At 45.0% G+C, this 23,226-nt stretch overlaps 5 protein-coding genes across 5 annotated transcripts; 2 read left to right on the forward strand and 3 right to left on the reverse strand.

Annotated features, from left to right (window-relative positions):
- Nucleotides 1-1,410: 1,410 nt before the first annotated feature.
- On the forward strand, nt 1,411-3,059 carry BT62DRAFT_791757 (methionine aminopeptidase). The gene is made up of 7 exons (XM_043182304.1): nt 1,411-1,841; nt 1,896-2,089; nt 2,140-2,239; nt 2,289-2,511; nt 2,559-2,608; nt 2,662-2,730; nt 2,777-3,059. Exons 1-7 carry the CDS (start codon nt 1,488-1,490, stop codon nt 2,849-2,851), a joined length of 1,065 nt encoding a protein of 354 aa, XP_043041271.1. The 5' UTR covers nt 1,411-1,487; the 3' UTR covers nt 2,852-3,059.
- A 1,346-nt stretch (nt 3,060-4,405) lies between these two features.
- BT62DRAFT_993377 (uncharacterized protein) lies at nt 4,406-6,037 on the reverse strand. Its single transcript, XM_043190403.1, has 4 exons — nt 5,927-6,037; nt 5,822-5,870; nt 5,531-5,771; nt 4,406-5,473 (listed from the first exon to the last, which is right to left on the reverse strand). The coding sequence occupies exons 1-4, from the start codon at nt 6,003-6,005 to the stop codon at nt 4,568-4,570; spliced, it is 1,275 nt and encodes a 424-aa protein (XP_043041272.1). The 5' UTR covers nt 6,006-6,037; the 3' UTR covers nt 4,406-4,567.
- Nucleotides 6,038-7,963: 1,926 nt separating this feature from the next.
- BT62DRAFT_791797 (uncharacterized protein) lies at nt 7,964-8,495 on the reverse strand. The gene is made up of 4 exons (XM_043182305.1): nt 8,313-8,495; nt 8,245-8,264; nt 8,125-8,192; nt 7,964-8,072 (listed from the first exon to the last, which is right to left on the reverse strand). Exons 1-4 carry the CDS (start codon nt 8,448-8,450, stop codon nt 8,032-8,034), a joined length of 267 nt encoding a protein of 88 aa, XP_043041273.1. The 5' UTR covers nt 8,451-8,495; the 3' UTR covers nt 7,964-8,031.
- A 10,818-nt stretch (nt 8,496-19,313) lies between these two features.
- Nucleotides 19,314-19,791, reverse strand: BT62DRAFT_930803 (uncharacterized protein). The gene has a single exon (XM_043186006.1). It carries the CDS (start codon nt 19,517-19,519, stop codon nt 19,331-19,333), a length of 189 nt encoding a protein of 62 aa, XP_043041274.1. The 5' UTR covers nt 19,520-19,791; the 3' UTR covers nt 19,314-19,330.
- On the forward strand, nt 19,683-22,680 carry BT62DRAFT_930805 (Cullin-domain-containing protein). Its single transcript, XM_043186007.1, has 9 exons — nt 19,683-20,077; nt 20,127-20,206; nt 20,254-20,421; nt 20,476-21,339; nt 21,392-21,572; nt 21,627-22,079; nt 22,140-22,269; nt 22,319-22,421; nt 22,481-22,680. The coding sequence occupies exons 1-9, from the start codon at nt 19,843-19,845 to the stop codon at nt 22,556-22,558; spliced, it is 2,292 nt and encodes a 763-aa protein (XP_043041275.1). The 5' UTR covers nt 19,683-19,842; the 3' UTR covers nt 22,559-22,680.
- Nucleotides 22,681-23,226: the final 546 nt, after the last annotated feature.

Consider the following 23,226-nt stretch of genomic DNA (forward strand, 5'->3'; position numbering starts at 1 on the left):
GTACTCGTCATGAAGGTCCTTCCAATCAAGGTGTTGATAGCCTTTCCAGCATATCCATGCGCCGTACAGCTTCGTGACCTTGTAGAGAATTGGGCTGGGAATCCTAGCCAGAGGGTGGAAAGGAGACAGCCGATACAGGCAGATGGACAGACCCAGCGAGACAAAGAAGACAACGTAGATGATGAGTAGGGAGTTAACAGACCAGGGTTTTCCATTAAAGTAGAACAGTAGCAAAGGCTCGAGTGCCAGAAACAGCAATGTCGGTACTGGCCTCGTCGGTTCAGACCTGTGGAAATACAAGTGGTTCACCTATTAACGCTTGGTTAATTTCTGTGGATTGCGAAATGGTGAGCTCGGCGAGGCCTACCACACTGAGAATGCTTGCAGAAATGAGTCTGATCATGTTGGGGGTGAGAACTTGAAAGTGGTGGGACGTTCAGGATTTAAAGCGAAGCCTCTTAAAGGGCAGGCGAGACCCAGTCGGAGACTTGGCCGACTCCGAGCTTCATGCAGACTAGTACTTACATGAAGATGCCCGTAGGGCTTCGTGGCGTGGTATACGGCCGCCAGATCCAATCCGTCGACGTCATAGGGACTGTATGAATGCGTTCGTTGCGGCTGTGCATACGGCCGTATGCGCTTAGTATCATAAACGAACATAACTTGTTTGCTGATACAATTTGGTGTTACCGTTCTCTTTGAAGAATAGATTCTTGCCATGGAGATGCAGCCGACCTGTATACCGCACCCACGGGCCGTCGTCGACGCCCGTCAATACGGTGCTCATCAAGCTCCCCGCGGCACGGTTAGACATCGGTATGACCGCATTATACGGTGACAGCGTGAAGCCATAGGATGGGGTACTAAACGGCCAGATAAGTATGTTCGACTCGTAGGTTCCCTGTCACGATGCAGACTAAACTGTGATCCAAATGCCTGATGTTATCGTTTGATGAACAGAAGGAGACATATGACTGATTTAGCTCCGGGATGCAGCAATAAAGCAGGAGTATAGATTGCACACACATCTTTTGATTAGCCTCCGGCCTCGGCAATACCTTAAGAAGCAAGAGCTCCGTCTTATTCCGCCAGCCGAGCTCGATACCTCTTTTTGTTGGGATGGACTATATGTCCTGAATGCAAACCATCTAGCACCCTCACCGCGTCTCCGCCTATCGCTACGCTGTGTGAGGCTAACTGTGTATACTATTAGGTCCTAAGAATAAATGCGTGTCACTTTCTTACCACATGCGCAGGCACTAGCGATATCAGTTGGATCAATTAATGAATTAATTGTGCAGGGCCCGACGACACACTAGCTCGACAAGTACTGGCCAGATTTGTTCCCCGTATCTCGAATAAAAATAGGACCAGTAATATTACGATGGATCCAGATCGAGGGTCAAATTTGAAATTCCAAAACTAAACTTGCCCATTTTTAGTCGCTTATTTGGCAACGAAGGTTTGGACCAAACCGTACTTTGTGTATGTTTCGACGATCGTGTTCAGCTTTTGGCAGAACTTTAACTACTCGGCCATTCCGTCATGTATGCCCGACTCCACGTCTATTTTCACACGCAGCAGATGGAGAAGAAGTGTGCGATTTTGGGACATACAGCGTCATCCTCCCGGAGGAGCCTTTCGTATTTGGTGTATCACATATAGCACCCAGACCGGTTCCGCCTTCAATTCGCGTTCCGCCCTACATCGGTAGTAGTGGCCACGACGTTGCACCGACAGGCGACAGCATCATCGAGCTGGGCGGCGAAGAAGAGGCACGCGTTAGACGCGCCGGGGCACTAGCGAGCAGAGTTCGGGACTTTGCTGGTTCTCTCGTAAAAGTACGTTGGGGATATATATCTTCTTTTGGTGTCAGAGAGGTGATGGTCGTCCAGGTCGGAGTGACTACCAATGCCATTGATGCCGCGGTTCATGAATATATCGTTGCCCGCGGGGCCTATCCATCTCCACTGCGCTACAAAGGATTCCCAAAATCTTGTTGTACCAGGTACCTGCCATGCTCTATTGACCACATCGTACTGATTTTTGACAGCATAAACAATGTTATCGCGCATGGAATACCAGACGAGTCGGTTCTTTCCGTTCTACAAATTCCGCCGGTTTCTCATTCACTTCTAGCCGTCCTCTTGAAGACGGAGACATCATCAACATCGACATCACAATATTTTTAGACGGATATCATGGCGACACCTCAGAAACCTTCTTGGTCGGAGATGTAGTGGGTGCAGACTTGGTTTCGATGTTATGTTCTCATCTATTTTCATTAGGACCCAGAAGGCCGTGTTCTCTGTGCGGTTACATCCAATGCTCTGAAGGCAGGAATCGCCGCATGCGGACCTGGAAAGCCATTCAAGGCCATAGGACAAGCGATCCACCACTATCTAGCCGACAATAGATCCCAGCTTGGTATGGATTTCTGTGTATCACAGCAATTCACTGGTCATGGGATCGGGACCGCTTTTCATGCCAAGCCCTGGATATTGCATTCTTGCGAGTACTGTCATAATATCTGGCTGCTGTAGCTAACGATTGCACAGATAACGAAGAACCCGGGATTATGAAACCAGGTCATTGCTTTACTATTGAGGCATGCTCTTACGATTCCCGTCTCTGAATATCGCACTGACTAGTACATTGCAGCCGTCGATTATCCAGGGTAAAGATCCTAAGGGATGGGTTTTTCCAGACGGATGGACGACTAGTACAAAAGTGAGCGACCCTCTTTACAGGCTATTCATGTTCTCATTTATGGCAGAATTGCGCGCGCAGTGCCCAGGCTGAACATATGATTCTTGTTACAGGATCAGGTGCAGACATCCTCACTCTCTAATACCACTATCGTTCCATCTGCCTTCATCGTGCCCCTGCTTATTTTCATGCACCCTTCCTCACTGAGCACTCTCCTTGTGTCTTCTGTTCCTTTCGTCTGTGTCATAGACCCGGCCATAACTGTCGGCATTGCATCATTCTATATCCTCTCGCGGCCAGCACATCCAACGATAGCTTTTTTCGCACTCTGCCTGCCGCACAAGTCCAGACGCGTCGGTAATTCTAAGCTATAATAGAGCGTCGTCGGCGACATCTCTCACCAATCCGGCTCACCTCCCGGCCCGCCGCCCAAGTCGAATGCTAAAGGGAAGAGTCTTTTGAAGCGTAAAGCATCCGCATTTGTCTCCTCGGACTCTGTCAATACTAGTACATGAAGAAAACCTATGTCCATCCCCTAGCTATGCCTCTTCCGCTGCCATGCCTACATTCCTTCGCTATCACAAGCATCACATCTCTCAGAGTGATCGTCGTCCTCAGCTACAGACTGTTGTAGCGTCGGTGGCTTTTTTTTTCATGGGCACACACGGTCTCGACCACGAACAGTTCCCCCCGGAGCGCTCGCCCCCAACTGGGTTCTGAGAAGCGGTGGCAGCGGAGCAGGCACATTAGTGGCCGTCATCCAAGAGTATTGGACCCCCATGCTAGCAGCTTGGCATTGGACATCTTTTGATGCGTGTCCTCGACGTGTTGCGAGCGGGACTTTTAGTAATTCAAGGCCTGGGGATGTTAACACGCTCTGAGATCCCACCAGTGGCTAATTGCCTGTAAGGACCAAAATTACATGCGATATATGAGCTTGCATGTGATTGTCGCCCTTCCACAGCTGTTGGACTGTGTTTATAATAGACTCGGGCCAGTCCACACCTCGGTTGACGACAGTGGATCAATTACATCCGCCTTCTCAATTGTCATCTGTAACAGGCGCTTGCCGAATATCACGGGATAAGCCTTAGCCTGCAGAGAGGCACTTATCGGAGGATATAAGGCCTGCAGCCCTAGAGCTACTTATAGATACCATTGTGGGCTCGGGTCCGCTTTTCATTCCAAGCCCTAAATAGATATCGCATTCTTGTAAACTTGCATCCGACTCGCAAGTCTGACAGCCGTAGCTAACGATTGCACAGACAAAGAAAAACCGGGGATAACTCAGGCTTGAATGGTGGGAAAGTTCAAGTTGGTGGCCAACGATTCCTGCCCTCCAAGTTGGGACCGACTTCTCAACCGGCCGCAAGTCCTCGTAAATTTCTGCGCGTTCATCTATCCGTCTATCCGTCCATCGTGCGCCGCAAAACAAGGTATTCAAAGGAGAACATTAACGAGTATTGAAATGCCAAAATTCTGTTGACTAAATCCTCATATTGCTTTGCTATCGAGGCATGTCCTTACGACTCCCGTCTCTAAATGTCGCGTCGATTATCCAGGATGAAGATCCCAAGGGCTCAGTAACCGATCGTGGTGCGGGCCAACTCCAATGATGACTTCCCCGCTCCCTATGATTAGATAAGTTACAGGTTTTGCGATCGCAGTTCTGTTTTGTTAGGACGGTTTTGATATTTTCCATGTCTTTGATTCTGTACCTTTAAACACTACCTTTCTCTGCGAAAGATGTCACTGTCTTTTTCTCTTTGGCCGCGTACCTCATGAAGAGTATACGACGAAAGGTGTGATTACAACCTAGACCCCAATACCGTGACCAATACCAGTACGCGAAGAAAACCTACGTCCACCCCCTTGCTGCGCCCCTTCCACCGCCATGACCACGTTCCTTCTCTATCACAAACATTGCATCTCTTAGAGTTATCGTCGTCCGCGTATCATCCTCAACTACAGACTGCTGCGGCGTCGGTGGCTTTTTCGTAGGCACGTACGGCCTCGACCACGAACTTTGCGCATTAGCTCCCCCCGGAGTGCTCGCCCCAGCCGGGCTTGGGGAAGCAGCGGCGGCAGCAGCTTTAGGCCGTGGAGCAGGCGCACTAGCATTAGCCGCAGTCATCCAAGAGTATTTACCCCCAATGCCGGCAGCTTGACTAGCCACAGCGTTCGACATCTTTTTGCGCACGTCCTCCGACATGTTGCGAGCGGTGACCCCCGGACCGTCCTTTTTCCTCCTCTTCTTCGCCCCGCCGTCGGCATCATCATAAACCGACTCCACTACCGCGCTAGGACCGCCAGCTGCCTGTGCAGCAAGAGCAACAGCATGTGCAGCAGCCATATCCGCACGCTCCTTTCGCTCCCGCCGCACCTTCGTCTCCTCTTCCCGCTCCACCCTTTCTAGCGCGGCGAGCTGCTTCCCGACGTCACTTCGGACGAGGATGCTCCACATGGGCGACCCATCCTCGTACAATGATGCGGGTCGATCGAATTGGGTGTCTGTGCGGTGGTTGGCGGCTGCGACCATTTGTTCGACGAGACCTTGAAGTCGTGCACGGAGAGCCAGAGCGAGGTAGTTGACAGAATCATCAGGTATTCGCGTGACTTTGTGCTGGGTGCCAACGGTGCGCATCGTGGCGCCGAGATATCGAGTGTCGAATGAAGGCGTGATGGGTTGTTTCCGTGTCCGGTCTTCGTATGAACGGTAGGTGAGATGTTGCTCGTGCGACCGCTGTAGGGATTCTTCTTCTGCCTTGTGGGAAAAAAGTAATGAGAATGATAGTAGTCCGAGAAAATAAGTGTCACACACTCTGAGATCTACACCGGCGCTGCCCAAGGCGTCATTCAACGTAGCTATATCGGCGGTATCCATCCCTCCCCCGCCATTGGTCGACTGAGTCGTTGGTGCTGCCGCGGCAGTTACTGGACGTGGAACCGTCGTCGTTGCTGGTTGAGATGCTTGCGGAGCAGCAGCAGCAGCATAGGAAGGATAATGAGCCGCATATTGATAGTGTGAGTACGGGGAATAATGTTGGTACGGTGATTGTGCCCTAGAAGAAATTCGTCAGAAGAAGAAACGAGAAAAGAAGAAAGAATTTACTGCTGCGCCTGCGTCGTTTGTGCTTGCAGAGCAGGATCAATGGGAATGTCTAGGTCACGGACCAGTCAATTGGAATGGACAGGCCGTTTTCTGCAGTGCACGAACGGGGTGTGGTCCATTGGGTGTACGTCGTTGCGGGCGTCTGGGTGACTGGCGGGCTTGTCGCGTCGCCCTCTGATTTCATGTTTGCAGTTCAGAAAACGCGTAACGTTGTGACAGACCGTGACTGAAATGCTCGGTTCCACTGGTCCTTATTGAGACTACATATTTCGTCGGCCCGGGAGCCGGGCCTCCTATTCAACTTTTCTCTCTTGCCGTATTCTGCCCGCTTTCCTGGTTTTATCCACCCCAAGCCCGGTCCTATGTTTGAAGGCGAGTCGTCAGCGTCTGTTCTGACCTTGGCATAATGTTCGTCACAAGGTCCTCTTAGTAACAGTGTATCTCTGCGGCCCGACGATCCATACTTGCAAGAGCTTATTCGTGCCTTCCAGGTGAACATTAGCATGATTTATCGCCTCCCAGAAGGTATGACGGAGCCGATACCACAGTTATCCACCCCATCTCAGGTCCAACCTTCCCCCGGACCTTGTCTGTCTGCCACGAACACAGCAATGTGCCATACCCATGACGCTCCAGGAACTCAATATGAATATTATCAATTTTTGTTAGAAATACGGAGAGGAAATGACCAAGATGGAGAGAGTTTATAGAGTGATACCCATTCATATGATTTGTGGAGACACTCCCTAACCTCATACAGCATCGTTCCTCCACGGAATTTCCGGGGGGACAAGCGCAGGACAGGCAACCTCGTCGAAGTAGACACAGACTGTACAGTATAATAATTCTAGGTTGCGATGAACAGAGGCATATGGAACCAAACTACTTGCAGGTCCAACTACATTTGTGGTAGATACGACTCGGATGGAGTATGCAATATCGTTACTGTCACAAACATCATAGGGGTTGATGTGCTGGGCAACTGTACCAGGCAGAAAGTTGAATATATTTATTCTTTTCTACTGGGTTAGTTACTTTATGCCATAGTAAGAGATAATGAGCAAGTAATTACCTGGCAAGGGAACAATTCCCTTGAAGGGCATCATCTCAGTATCCAGTAGAAGCCAGAGTACTAGTGAACCTTGCAATTTAGCAGGAGAGGTTCCCAGATCCAGGGGACCCATGTGATTGGCATGCTGGCAAGGGCTGGGCAGAGTCCAGTTGATTGATCAGGCTAACTGTGAATGAGCTCATATCTGCCAAGCCACCATGTATGAGCTCATATTGGCCAGAAGATGGGTTTAGCCTACTGGGTCAGGCCAGCAAGCCTATTAATCAGTAGATCACAGTGTTAGTCAGACACTAGGATCCAGAAAGTATAAATATCAATACAGGAATAGGGAAGGCAGGTTTCTGACCTTCCCTGAAATGCTACCAAGCAAATAGTAAGGGTTGTGTTAAGAACTTTGAGTCATAGACTCAACTTGAATAGTATTGTGGTGACTAGGTCACTTTGTTTTGTGCAAGAACCCCAGAAAACAACTGAAAGTTTGTGTCAGACAGTCAGAACAGACCAGGAACAGTTCAGAACAGTTCAGTTTTGTGTATAAGTTGCAACCAGGTGCACCATATCAGTCAAGAAACTGCACCAGGCAGACTGTTTGAGATAGATTTTGTTGTATTCAGTGACACAGACAATTTTATCCAAGTAAACTGCAATATATATCCTTGAATTACATTCTATTGCACTCTATTAATATTACATTCTCTATATACTGAGAATCTAGGTGTTACCATTCCTCTCTTGAACTACATTGTGATTTGGTATTAGTGACTTGGTGGTGTGCATCCTATATACTGTTGATTCATTTAATGCCACTTCTCAGCATTTCAGAGTTAATATGTTAAGAAAAAGGTCAGCTAAAGTACTGTGAAGAAGTCTCAGTGGTTTATGTGCCAGTAGAGGGCAATTCAGAAGCAAGACACTAATGACTGTCAGTGTAGAAGTAGAGTCAAAGTAGGACCCAATACAGACTGTCACTTGTGCCATTGGAACTAACATAGAATAGGCTAAGAGAAGCAAGTGCCTTGCTTTCTAACAGAGTCAATAAGAGAAGATGGAAATGAAGGTCATACACATACCTTGCTAAATTCCAAAGAGTGAGCAGAAAATGACAGTGTGCTTGTTGGAGATTGATGCCAGTTCACACTTACTGATGTGAGAAAATATAATGCCAACAGAACTGCTTATCTGTAAAAAGTTGTTATGTTGATAATAGATGCAATGAGAACAGAGTTCATACTGTCTGAGGGTCCTAAAAGCAAGTTTGCCAGCCCTCTTATGATGAGAGCATAAAGCAGGAAGAACATGCTGGAGAGGTGGTTGTGTTCAAAGTCCATCATTTTGAGGGAGTCTTATATACCTGGATATCAAACCCATAATCTATTACTAGATGAGTTGAAATATAGACAGAATCAGAAATTGCATCACAGTAATGGAAGCAGTGAAGTTGATGCCCTCTGTTAGACCCAAGTTGCATGTGACTATAAACACATGATAAACTGACACAACCTCACACTTTGGGTTAAGCATCAGAGTCCACTGATGTGAATAATAGTCATGATGCATCAAGGTCTTAAGATTGGCTCAAGAGAAAGTGGTGTGAAAATAAACTTTAGCTTGAAGCTGGAGATTTACCAGCAAGAGCAAGTGGTCTTAAATACTGTACAAAGTCTGCTAATAATACTACAACTAATTATGTGTTTCTGGGTCCATTGTGCTCATTGTCCTAGGGTGTTGTTACCATACATAAAAGGTTGATTGTGCATCATCAGGCAATGCTGTTGCATTGAAAGACAATGACAGACTTGGCCAGTTGTGATGACCAAGCTTTGTCCCACAGTCTTAAGCACTCATTCTAGTGCCCTGACTAAGCATAAATAGGGGTTAAGTCAAGGAAAAAAGGAAAAATCATAACATTACCCCCTCCTTAAGACCATCATCCTGATGGCTCAATTTAGAGATAGTTCATAGTCATGTATGGCCTCATCAGCATTCATCAGATGCTCATTCACCCATTGGTTAGATTTAGGGCTATAGCCCTTCCAACTGACCAAATAATTGATTGTCATTGTTGTTCTGCTATCTTTAGCTCTGACTTTTTGCAGTTTATAGTTTAAGATCTGATTGACTTTATAATGTTCTTTGTTGTCAATCAAGTTCAGAGGTGGAGGAGGAGGGCATTCCTGATTGAGGAACACCAGAGCAATATATAGTGTTAGTAATGACTCATTGAAGACATCATATACTTTCCATGATGGGAGAAGTCAGAGTTTGTAGGTGGAGGAACCAATTTTAGATAAGATCAGGAAAGGGCTGATTTGCTTATCAGCAAGTTTGCACTTAGGGCATAGGAGGTGAAGGTTGGTTATGTCAAGCCAGATCTTGTCATTGATGGAGTATATATGTGCAGTATGATGGTGCTTGTCATACTGCTGTTTTATAGTCATAACAGCCTATTTGAGGGCTGCTTTAGTCTCTGAGTGAACCTTTGCTATGGTGGTGGCAAAGTCTGTGGATATGGGAGTCATTGTTTGATGTTGTTCAGTTTGGGTGACATTTGGGTGTCAGCCATGATTGACAAAGAATAGTGTCTTTCTCATTGCTGAGTGGATCCAGTTGTTATGTTGGAAGGTGGTGAGAGCCAGCCATTCCATCCAGTCATCTTGCCAATAATTGACAAACAAACAGAGGTATTTTTCTACTTTTTGATTTGCACATTCCATCTGTCTATTGATTTGAGGGTGGTATGTGGTGGATGCATTACATCTGATGTTTAGGAGTCAATAGAGGTCATCCAGGAATTTGGACACAAATTGGAGTCCTCAATTGGAGATAACCACTTGAGGCATCCTATACTTGGTATATACCTCATCACACAAAATCTTTGTCCATCTCTTGGAAGTCAGTTCTGTTGAGCAGGCAATGGGAATAATTGCTTTTGAGAACTGATCAACTATGATGAGGATGGCATCATAGCCATTGCAATCAGGTAACCTGGTAATCATATCAATAGAGATATGGGTTTATAGTGACAATGGGATCTCATTTGAGTAGAGCAGAGCAGCTTAGGCCTGTGTCAATGATTTGCCTTGTTGGCAGACCTCACATGCCTTGACATAAGTGGTGATGTCATTGCCTATTTTGGGCCATCAGTATTCCTGTAATACCAATTTCTTGGTCTTAGTGATGCCAGAGTGCCTGACAGTAGCATGATCATGACAGGTGGTGATGATCTCACCACAGAGTCCCTGATCTTGGGGAATATAGATCCATCTATCATAACAGATTGGACCTCCTTCCTTCATTATTCCTCATTCATGATTTAGTGATGGGACTATCTGTTGGTTCCACTTGTAGCTGTCATAGGTGGTACTCTTAATCTGCTTATGGATCTCCTCCTCTGTTGGCATTATCATAGCTCTGAAGTGTTCGAGCTGTAATAACATTACTCTCTCATTGTCACTCTCTCCTTAGTCATGATCTGCTTATCAGCTGAGAAGATTGGCCTTCTTGTTTGCTGTTTCTGCTTTGTGATAGAGTGTGAATTGATACTGGCTGAGTTTTGTTATCCATCTGGCTTGTCAATGGTTTAGTTTTTGCAGTTGCCAGAAGTATCAAAGGTTTTGATGATCAGTCCAGATCTCAAAAGTTTTTACAGCCCTGATGAGGTAGTGCTGCCATTTCTCTAAGGCAAGCATAATAGCAAGAAGTTTCTTGTCATAAATTTTGTAGTTTCACTCAGTGACCATGAGCATCTTGAATAGGAATGCAACAGGACACCATTTTTCATCCTGTTCCTGGAAAAGTATGGCTTCTATAGCATCTTCATTAGAGTCAGCCTCAACTTGGAATTTCTCCTTCTGCATAGAGATGATAAAGATGATGTCTTTGATGAGCCATCATTTGAGATCATTGAAGACAGTCTGTTGGGAGGGTCTTTAAGTCCAGGGGGCATTGCTGGTTAATTGAGTCATTGGCTGGATGATCTTGCTGTAATCCTGGATGAAGCATTGATAGAAATTTGTAAATCTGAGAAATAACTGTAGCTCCTTCTTCTTGATCAGCTTTAGCCATTCTATTACCTCTGCTACCTTGATGGGATCCATCCTAATACTCCCTTCGCTGATGATGATTCCAAGGTATTCAGTTTTGAGCACCTTGAACTTGCATTTCTCCACTTTGAGGAACAGTTTGTGCTTCTTCATGAGGGCCAGCACTTGCCATACCAGTCTTCTGTGCTCCTCCTTCATTTTTGACATGATTAAGATATTGTCAAGATAAATGATGACCTTTCTAATAGAGATGAGGTCTTTGAAGATGTCATTCATCATCCATTGGAAAGTTGCTAGGGAGTTGGTGAGCTCAAAGAACATGACAGTGGAGTCAAATAACCCTCAGTTTGTCTGAAAGGCTGCTTTCTATTTATCCCCCTCCTTGATACAAATGTTGTTATACTCTCACCGAATGTCAAGTTTGAGTTTGGTGTAATATTTAGCATCCCAAAGTTTATCCATCAGCTCTGAGATTAGCAGCAGGGGGTATCAATTTTTGATGGTCAATTCATTAAGCTTTCGATAATCCTGAACTGGTCAAAGCTTACTGTCTTTCTTTTTAACAAAGAAAAATGAGAAAGCCATCAGAGATTTCAACAGTTGGATTCATCTGCTGGACAAGTTCTCATCCAGGAACTTGTCGAGTTCTTGTTGTTTATTATTGCTAAGAGGATAAGTCTTACAATTCAAGTTGGTGTTTGCATTCAGGATTAGCTCGATTGCATGATCCCATAGCTTTGGCTTTGGCAGTTCATTAAAACTCTTCTTCTTGAACAGATCCTTGAAGTCACATACCTATTCAGGCACCATTTCTTCAAAGGTTTTTCCTCCTTATGTTCATTGGCCTTGGTGGCCAGGTTATTGGCATGATGGACTGCTCAGATATGTATCTCACACTGAAGATCAATAGCAAGAATAGTTTCTCCATTCTCCATTTCCTCATTCCATCAATCTTCTGGATTCTCATTGGGCAACTTGAATGGGATCTTTTGGCATCAGCATCTTGCGAACATAATCCTTCCAGTTTTCCAGTTGATTAATAGATTATGACATATTAGCCAGTCATGACCAAGAAAGATTTTCTTAGTTCTGAGATCTGTAATAGCCAGGTCGATTTGTTTGGAATAATCACCAATTGTGAGCCTGAGCTCAACAAATTCAGTAATTGAGCTGGCCTGGTTTTTTGTTCTATCAGCATTATAAACTAGAATTAGAGCCACTGTTGCTCAGGTTGGGAGCTTGTGCTTATTGATGAAAGCATGATTAATTGAGCTTCCAGTGCAACCACTATTGATTAGAGCAGTCACAGTATAGGTTGATCAAGACATAAGTGTCTTGATCTGGGCTTTAGTGATCAGGTCTCATCCTGGGGTTTTAGATCACCAAATGAACTTTTGTAGTTCTTGAAGTTCATCAAGCCACTCCAAGGCTTGGCACTATTCAGCCTTCTTCATTCCTTCCACCATTTCATCAATTACTTCTTTAGCTCAAGTTTGATAGACCCAATTTTTAAGTACAGCTTTTACTGCAGTTTTGTCTTTAGCATCCTTGATGGCCCTCCAGGTCCATTCAGTGTCAAATGGCCTGAGCCAAGTAGTGGGGCTCTCTGCCTCTGTTCAGCCTGAAAGCATTTGAGTTTTTTCTTTTGGTGATTCTTTGGTGCATGAGTTGAATAACCAGGGTACATTTGAATGTGTAAATGAGGTAGACATGGAAGTAGCTATAGAAATACTATTAGTCTGGCTAGTGGCTATTAGTTGCACATCATGAAAGTTCTTGGCTGACCCAGTGGAATTGCTCACTGGTCAGCCTCATCTTTTACCTTCTCTTCTTTGGTCTCTTTGCTGAGTTCTTTTTCTTTCTTCTGTAACTCAGCAATCTGCATCTGAATATCTTCATGCATCTTTTTCTTCTTCAGACAATCTTTTGCTATATGGCCCTTTTGGCCACAATTGAAACATTTTCCTTTCTTCTTTATCCAATCAATGTCCATGGATTTTCTTGCCCCTGTGTAGGTTTTTCCTGTCCTGGTCTTCTGCATGCCATAGGCAGAGGCTGTCAAGGGTCCTGATGATTTTCTGGCAGTTGTCTCTGACAATTTGTTCAGGGTTGGTGAGGTTGGCTTCTTAGAGTAATCTTAAAGGGTTGATGATTCCACTTTCTGCCTTTGTCACTCCTTGTACATCTTGATGATCCTTTCTTTCCACTCATCATACCCAACCAGCATCAAGGATTTGATGCTGATGACAGAGATCATCATGATGTAAGAAGAGAGGACTCCTTTTTTGAGGGCCTCAACTATTCGTCCATCATTTGCTATATTATCTCAAATACCAGTGAGCTTCACAAGGCATTCCAGCTCATCAAAGTAGTCTATAGCCACCTTATCACCCATCTTGTACTCCTTGATCTTCTGCTTGTACACTTCTTGTACTGCTGAATCAATGAACTTGTCATGCAGCATTTGTTTGAATACTGATCATGAGGGATACTGGTAATGCTCTCAAGTCAATGATCAGAAGTTTAGGGAAATGAGAATCCACCAGATCTTAGTCTTCTCTTCAAGATACAAGGCAGTGAAGATGACTTTATTCATGTCTATCTCCAGGAATCTGATATAAACCTCAAAATATTATTCACAGTCAACCAGAAATTGGTTGATGTCATCTGATGCACCCTTGAAGGGACAGGGTTTTCAAAGTAAGTCGGGCTGGCATTATAGTATAGTGGCATTCACTGGCAATGTGTCTATCAGATTGGATCAATCTGAGAATGGAGAGTATCATCATTCAGTCAGCAGTCTGAGGAATAAGTGGAGAGAGTTATTGTCTGTGGTGAGACTTTCTCATAGTGCTTCTTTTTTTCACATGATGATGTCATCCCATATAGTGAATCCTAGTCAGATGGCTTCAGGATCATCCTATGCTGGCTCCTTTCCTTTTCTGCTCCCTATTGCTTCATCAGATGGCAGTTGTCCTCCTAGGACTCAGCTTCCTCTGCTGGTCCAAGGGTTTCAGTATGAAGTTGGTAGTTTCATCAGCTGCAGTCAGGACCAAGATAGCTGAGTTGCTATTGAGGATGAGGAGGGGGTAGTGTATGAAAATATACTTTGAATCAATGGAGCCATGTACACAGCTCATTTCAGGGTGATAGAAGGTGACCACAGCATTAGTCATACCAGGGATATTGGCTGGTACTCAGGTGGCCTGCTGATCAGATCCTCTGAGTGTCTTTTGTTATATTGCCAAGTGGCATAGTCAGTTGCTGCATGTCTTAGTATCTCTGTTTGTTCATTAGGTGCAGAATGCAAGTATAATTATCCTGTTCATGATGCTACCCAGGTAGCATCACACCATAAGAAATTTACTCTCTGCAGGTATAACTCTTAGTATTCCTGCTCTCTGACCTCCTGTATAGCTCTTTCTAATTCTTCTTCACCTGTATCTTTCTGTAGTCCATATGCAAGTTCTCCATCAGTGTGAGGTGAGTCACTACTCTCAGTTTCCTCTTCAAGCTCATTATCCCCCTCTTCCTCAAAGAGAGAAATGTCAGGCAGATCATAAAAACTCTCTGCATCTCTGTGCAGTCATTCTGTCTTTGTTGACCTGCTGCTCCAGCTGAGTGCTGAGCCCAGTGGTGGGGCCCAAAAAGTCAGAGACATTGAGGTAGATGGAAGCAGGCTGACTTCTGATATCAGAGTCATATCGATTTTCTCCTGCTGCTTGTGCTGTCACCACTCACTCACAATAGAGCTGAACATTTCTTCTGTATCTGTCATTGAGAAACTGCCTGACCATCTGGCTCCTGAGGAAGCCTCGAAGGACATGGGTGGAGATGTGGGCATTGCCAGGTACTCATAGTCTGTAGTGCCCAAGGATGAATTCATTGTCTCCAAACATAGTGTCAATGCTGGGAGTTTTTCAGGAAGGGGAATATTGTGGGATTGGAGGGCATGCAATGGTTCCTGGAATATCATCCCAAGCTGGAGAAGAGATCCCATTGTTTCTTGTTCAGGCTTCATTGGCAGTGAGGGTTTCTGCATTGGCCCAGACTGCCAGAGCCTATGGGCTGGATCCTGAGGTGCTGAGTTCTCTAAAGACAGAGGTCGAGAGCAACCAGTCAGCTTATACCAGTGCAAGAACTGATGTGATCTCAGAGTAGAGACTATACCAGTTAGAGATGTCAGCCCTTACAAGCTGATCTCTCTCAATACTCTGCTGCTGCTCTCTATGCTGCTGGTCATATTCAGCAGCCCACTGCACCTGTTCTCAGAGAATGAGACACTCCTTAAGCTCACTTTGGGCTGGCTGAGAGGTATTTTGCTGTCTCTGCTCTTTTTGTTGAAGGGCTTCATCATAGTTGAAAGAGACATTGAGGTCCCATGCAGGGAAGAGCTGGTGAATGATTTTATTTTGATTTTCTCAGATTCAACACTTGTCATCAAGTCAGTCTGAGAGTGTCCATCTCAGCCTATTGCTGGTCCCAACCAAGACAGTGGCAGGAGAGCTGCAAGACTGGCTTTGAGAGACTTTCTGACAGGTTCTTGTAGCCATCTGAGTGGGGCTGAGAGAATCTCTGGCACGGTCACTAATTCTATGGGTATGAGAGGCTCTGAAAGAGTCAGAGAAGGGAGACTGCTGGAAGAAGTCTGTCAAAAGGTCCTCATCCTCATGATCAGAGATGAGGGCTCACTGCCAAGAATTCCTGAATCCTGCAAGATGATTGTTATTATTTCTACTAGCTGGTCAGAAAGAGTATTAATATCTCTCTTCTTCTTGAATGTCCTCTTGATGTGAGCTGCTAGGCCTGGCTTCAGGTAAGGAGCTTGTCAAAGACTGGTGGGACATTCATTAGGAGTCTGGGATGTCATGGAGGGAAAGGTCAGGGATTATGTTGTGAAGGATGTTTCAGATATGTTGAAACTTGTTGTAATATCTGATTGCTCAGATGGTGATTGATTGGCATCCTCAGCACAGCTGGATGATCACCAATAATCTTAACAAAGTTCCAATGATAGAAGTGAGGAGTTCAAAAAACTCATGATCAAAGTTTGAGTCTGATGGAGTAACAGAGGGTATTCAGTTTCCTCCATACTATAGTGCATGAGGAAAAGAAAGATCAAGCTTCAAGCTAATTGTTAGACCCAAGTTGCACATGACTATAAACACATGATAAACTGATACAATCTTGCACTTCAGGTTAAGCATCAGAGTCCACTGATGTGAATAATAGTCATGATGCATCAAGGCCTTAAGATTGGCTCAAGAGAAAGTAGTGTGAAAATAAACTTTAGCTCAAAGCTGAGGATTTATCAGTGAGAGCGAGTGGTCTTAAATACTGTATAAAGTCTGCTAATAATACTATGACTAATTATGTGTTTTTAGGTCTATTGTGCCCATTGTCCTAGGGTGTCATTACTATACATAAAAGATTGATTGTGTGTCATTGAGCAATGCTGTTGTGTCAAAAGACAATAACAGACTTGGCCAGTTGTGATGACTAAGCTTCATCCTATGGTCTTAAGCACTCATTCTAGTGCCCTGACTAAGCATAAATAGGAATTAAGTTAAGGAAAAAAAAAATTTGTAACACTCTCCTGCTCTCTATCAGCCATATACAGAGCAAAATTCTATATACCACCTCATGAGAATGAAAAATTACAGAAGGGCACAATCAAATATAAACACAAAGATTACTCAATATCTCCATTAATAAATCACAAAAAACATTGTTTTTCACTATACATCTTATAGCATGATCAAATGTCATTTTCTTGTAGTGATATGATGAGGAATGTCTGTTTGGACAATAAAAAGAGAGTAACAGTGCTTTGAGAGTGTTGTAATCAGGAAATCAGAATTCAAATGTGAAGAAAATTTTCACATAGAGCTACTATGTGTAATAAGCTTGTTCAATATCATACTGTCTCTCTGCAAGCATTATCCTACTCAAAGTGAGCAGACCACATCAAAGAGGTTTTGCATGTGTGCAAGATGAAAACAGATACAGCAGAGTGCTATCCACTAATCACAACCACATTGACACACACAACACTTCTTAGTTTATTGGAGGGATTATAATGCAATAAAGTAGCTATAGTAAGCACAATTGTCTTCCCAAATGATTCCACTGTGCATGAATAGCAATAGTGCATATATAACTGTCTCAGATCTCTCTAAGTCTCAAAGCTTTTCATTTTATAAAAACAAGAGGTGGCAATGAATGTTGCCAGGCCTTAAGGCAAAGAGTACTGTAGCTCAATACAATATATCAAAACACTCCCACAAAACTCTCAAAAAAGTTCCAAGCACAGCTCAGATCAATTCCAAATCTCTAAACACATACTATATGACTCAAAGCTTTGTGCTCTAAGCAGAAACACTTCACAAACATGTCTACAAGTGCCAAAGTTGTTAAACCTCTGTGCACAAGTTTCCAAACCAATCATAGATCCACAGGATTCAAACCTATGTGACCCAGAGACACAAAACACAATAAAATGCCATCCAACAGACCCAAAGAGTTTGAACCTTTGCCAATCTGTGGAAATATTATAAATAACCCTGTCCACAGGCCAAAGAGTTTGAACCTCTGCCACCTGTAGTGCCACACATCACAGATACCTCAAAAACTCAAGATAGTGCCTTTCAGACACTGTTCTCTTATTCTCAGGCTAGAATGCAATTCAAAACCTCATATCAAATCAAATTTAAGTCTCTCACAAGCTTCTGTACCTCATGCAGTTCTCAAATCTCTCTCTATGATATTAATAATGGGTCTATTCTCTTGCTTGAAGTTACAAACACAAACCTAGAGCTAGAGTGCAAGGCCTTTATGCCTAATATACTGCAACTGTGAGGGGTCAGAAACTTGTCTACTATTCTTACAATGCAGTACTTAAATAGTCTACTACTGTACTTACTAAGACACATCAAATATAGTAGTTTCAAAGCATGAGACTCTGTTTCAGAGTCATTAGTATATCATTTGTGTGCATGTTGCAGTCTGACATGCATATTCTGCTCCAGGTCAGGCCTGCCTTTTGTTTCTATGCAATCTGACACTGGTTAGCTCTGTTAGTGGCCTGGCCACTGGACTCTTTGCTTTCTTATCTCTCTAAGGCAATTAATCCATGCACAGGAGTCATTCTAGACTTCTGGAATCATTTTCAGTCATTTCTTTCACCAAACCTTCTCATTTCTCAGCCAATCTCTCTGGTATTTTGGTTTATCTCATTGTGCATCAATGCTCTGTTCTAGAACATGTCCCTCAGCAAATTAATACCTATGCATCATTGATCAATGTGATGCAAAGTCATGTGCAAAGCCCTGATCATATTTTGATCATGTGCTCTTTATTTTTAGTGGGTCTTTTTGTACTTGTATTAGTGCAATTAGTGTCAAGTGCTGGGACCTCATGTGTAGTATGACTCTCTCTGGTATCATCCTACTGCTAAGCCATGCCCTCCACCCATCATCACTCAAGCCAGCTGTCATACAAGTCCCATTTCACTGCACTTTAGCCAGGTTCTTTATTGTGCACATAGTAGACTGTGGTACAGTCAATGTATTGTCATAATTTGCAAAATTACATGCCTGAACATGCAGTGAGCATGTCAACATAGTTGGACTTTGGTGAGAGCAAAGTTCATGAGTCTGCATGGTTCAGCTGAGAGAAAATCTGTTGGTTTAGGAGTTGTCTATTGCTCTTCTTGGTCCTTGTTGTTATCTACCTGGTGTGATTCCTGGGAGGGAGATCAGAGGCAGAGGGCCAGGACTTAAAGGATGATGCACTTTAGGTCTAGAGACAGTTTCTGAGATTCTCTGTTTTTTAGTTGGGTTGTCTCCAATGGAGACAGGGCTTGAGGTGGTGATCAAAGACAGTGTGGCTAGCTGGGTGGATAAGGGGGAATCTGAGGCTGAGTACAGTCTTTTATTTTTATTTTTTGGTGGGGGCTATTGCAGAGATAGTCCAGCAACAGTCACTTCCAACATGCAGCCAAGAAGATCTATATGAATTTAAACCCAAGAAACAGACCAGGTAGGAGTGCATTTTACACACAAACAGCACCTCTGCCAAATAGGGTTGTAATACCCATTAAACCTCCCAATGGTTTGATGGGGGATCAAACTTGCACAGGGACACAACTCAGGACCCTCTGGTTTAAAGTCCAGAACCATTCAACCACATGGGCCTGGGTACAGCCTTTTATTGTGGTTTAGACTTGTCTTTGTTCCTCCTCAAACAAGGGAGGGCGGTGCATCGCCAGCATCCTTTGTTCGGCTTACTGACGGATGGCAGAAATGAATTCTGTTTGAGTGGCACTCTTCCAGTCTATTCGCGGTACTCGCGTAGGTGGTCAATATCGCGTTGAGCTTGAAGGTACGTTGATGTTCATTTCGTCTCGTGTCTCGAGGTGAAGACGTTGGGTGCGGTCTTTGTGTGTGATTTGCGTGACGTAACATCATAGCTGGTTTGACACGCGTCCATTGTTTCAGCGACTAGTGGCTCGAGTTCGGACACTGGGGAGTGCTTGAGCCTTGCTACTGTCAGCAATGGGGAACTCAGTAGTGGTTCATTCATGTCAGGAGTCAGCCTGTGCGAAGTGAGGATGCCTGAGGAGTTGCCATTGGAGTATATCGACTAACTACTACATAGATGTAGTTAGTGGCTCCCGCCAGAATATCTGAGACATCACAAGACTACGACACGTTTCTCCTGACCATCTAAGGTGCAGGAACGGCTTATTATCCTGCTCGATGCTTTGATAAGCAGAATCCCTTGAGCCAGGCTTGCAGTGGCTAGACGCCGAAACATTATATGGTAGTGGTTCTTGATCAAGGGTCCCCCCCCCCACAACACCTTTATTTTTAGGCTTCACTTACGATACCGCTTTGCTGATGACCATGGTGCCCTCGGTGATGACCATGAAGCTCTCGACGACATCTTCAGCCAACCGATTGGCCCAGATTCCTCCCGAGACGGCGAACTTTGAGGAGATATGGACATTCCTCAAAGCAAGCGTCGACTGTATCATGTCCAATCCCAAGGCTGTCCTTACTTATGCCAACTACATCAACCTGTACACAGTGATAGACAATTACTGCACGTCGACGAATGCGTCGGTAGGCATTGGTGACAGCAAGTTCGAACTTGTAGTAGTGCCACACTCGTGCTAACAACTATGCAGCGGGCGCCAATCTAGTCGGATCCGAGTTGTACCACAAGATGACCGAATACTTCACGATATATTTCGCCTCTATGAAGCAGGTTCGTCCTTGTCGCACCACAGCGATCGTCCTAATAACCGTATACAGACAGTTGTTTCGCTGCAAGAAGAGGAGCTCCTACGATATTATGCATCGGAATGGCATCGTTACACCACCGGGGCGAACTACCTCGACCATATCTTCGCCTCTTTCAATCGACATTGGGTCAAACTACAGCGCGATGAGGGGAAGAAAGAGATATATCCTGTGTATACGGTGAGTGGCGGCGGCCAGCAGTCATGCCGTTACCATTGACATCATCTCTATCAGCTTTGTCTCGCTCAATGGAAATCGCAATTGTTCCTTTTTATACAAACGGATAATCAGAAGCTGGCCAAAGCTGTCCTCCGCCTTATCGAACGTCATAGGAACGGCGAAATGATTGACCAGAGGCTTGTAAGGAACATGGTGCTGTCTTTCGTATCCTTAGGCCTCGACAACACCGATCTCAACAAAGAGTGTCTGGAAATGTACAATGAGTACATTGAAGCGCCGTTCATCCAAGATAAGGAGCAGTCCTACAAGAAGGAGTCAGAAGCTTTTCTTGCCGAGAATAAAGTTTCCGATTATCTGAAAAAGGTAGAAGAGCGTCTACGGGAGGAGGACCGAGTAGAAATATATCTACACACCAAGACGCACAAAGAAATGATTCAGAAGTGTGAAGAAGTGCTCATCCGCCAATGTGCCCAGCCGATGTGGGACAGCTTCCAAAAACTCCTGGACTTTGATCAAGACGAAGACCTCCAGCGTATGTACGCACTGTTGTCGCGTATTTCGGGCGGACTAGATCCGCTGAGGAAGCGATTCGAGGTGCACGTCAAGCAAGCAGGTCTATCAGCGATCTCGAAACTGGTGGGAGAGGGCAGTGCCGTGGATGTTGACCCCAAGATATACGTGGACGCATTGCTGGAGGTTCATCAGAAGAACTCCGAAACTGTTGCCCGATGTTTCCAAGGGGAAGTTGGATTTGCGGCCATTCTCGACAAGGCGTGCGAAGGGTTTGTCAACCGTAACGCCGCCACCGGATCGTCATCGACCAGGTCGCCCGAGCTGCTCGCCAAACACGCAGATATGCTTTTGCGGAAGATCAACAAGATGGCTGAAGGAGATCTGGAGAGCGCGCTTAACCGTGTGGTCGGTTCCTCATTCAGCCAATTTTGGATTTGTATTGATTGGGTCTTTGTAGATGGTTCTCTTCAAGTATCTGGAAGACAAGGACGCCTTCCAAACGTTCTACACCACCAAACTTTCCAAGCGACTCATTCAAGGCGTATCTGCTTCTGATGAGAGCGAAGCCAGCATGGTATCGAAACTGAAGGAGGCTTGCGGTTTCGAATATACCAAAAAGATCCAACGCATGTTCACCGGTTCGTTGTTTTTGCGCCAGTACAAAATGTCTGACTAACCGATGCCCACAATAGAAATCAGTCTGAGCAAGGATCTTACAGATTCATTCAAGGACCAGAACCACGATGATACGGGCATCACTTTCACCGTCATGGTCCTCGGCACTAACTTCTGGCCTCTCCACCCTCCGACCCACGGCTTTACCATTCCCGTCGAGATCATACCTACCTATGAAGGTTTCACGAAGTACTACCAGAGTAAACACTCCGGTCGTAAATTGACATGGCTTTGGAACTACTCGACGAACGAACTGCGAACTAATTACCTGAACCAGAAATACATCTTGATGACTAGCGCGTACCAGATGGCCGTTCTTGTTCAGTACAACCGAAATGACACGTTATCCTTGGATGAGCTGTCCGCAGCGACCGCGATCAGCAAGGACATCCTGTCCCAGGTATTGGCGTTGTTGGTGAAGGCTAAGATTCTCGTCAATGAGGAGAAGGACCAATACGATTTGAACCCTGGTTCGTGATAGGTTCCGCTCGTGCCTTCGCTTCATTGACCGGTCCTTATTCTCTCTTCAGGTTTCAAGTCAAAGAAGATTCGGGTCAATTTGAATCAGCGAATCAAAGCTGAAGTGAAGGCCGAGTCTTCTGACGTCCTCAAGGCCGTCGACGAAGACAGGAAATACGTTATCCGAGCTGCTATTGTTCGGTTCGTACAGTTCGCACTGTGCGTTCTCCATACGCTGACGGTATTGCAGAATCATGAAAGCCAATAGGACGATGAAAAACCAAGCCCTGATCCAGGAAGTCATTTCCCAGGTCTCTCAGCGTTTCGTTCCCAAGATTCCTGACATCAAAAAGGTGCGGTCCTGTTAGGCATATCGAAAAATACCTGTTCTTACATATATTCTTCCCACCAGGCCGTGGAGGCCCTTTTGGAGCAGGAGTACATAGAACGAGTTGACGGACAGAGAGACACGTTTGCCTATGTTGCATAATTTCTCTGCTCCCTTCCTCACTTGTATCGCCACATCATCGCTCATTCCTTGTATCATAATGCATATACGTTAGAAAGTCGGCTTAGTTCCTGTCATATACATTACTCGTCGTAATACACTGGCCTATTACATCTTTACTCCAGACTCGATTTCTCCCGAAATCATCGTACCGCCTTTACTGCCGGTGAGGACTGGATAGGCGGAGGCATAATTGTGATGAGAAACACAAAGTAATGGCAGATACTGATCGGTTCCTTGAGATGGAAATCTTAGGACGTGCAAGCAAGATGGAAGCTATTTCGCGAGCTTCGGCAAGAGTGCTCATGTGCTCACGACGAAAGATGAATCCGGAAATGTTATCAAGCTGGTGGCTTTCATGACAATCATGCTCACTCGCTCTGCTGAGAGCATTGGCTCCCTCCTGCGAGGGGATCTCGAGGACATTTGGCGGGCTCTCTGGATGTGCTTGTATGATTCGTTCGGAGAGTTTGCCGGCGAGTTGAGCGTTCGTCTGATGGATCCCGTATCTCCCTTTCTTTGCTGTGGACAAATGAAGGCTGGTCTTGGGGTCTCAGCAAACCAGGTTTTTTTCTGGTATCAAAGTTACTTCTGTTATTGATAGAATTACATGCACATGTAACGAAATGCGAATGCTTATATCTCTTTCT

This window comes from Guyanagaster necrorhizus (assembly GCF_019112545.1).
Source record: "Guyanagaster necrorhizus MCA 3950 unplaced genomic scaffold BT62scaffold_9, whole genome shotgun sequence".
Taxonomy (NCBI): domain Eukaryota; kingdom Fungi; phylum Basidiomycota; class Agaricomycetes; order Agaricales; family Physalacriaceae; genus Guyanagaster; species Guyanagaster necrorhizus.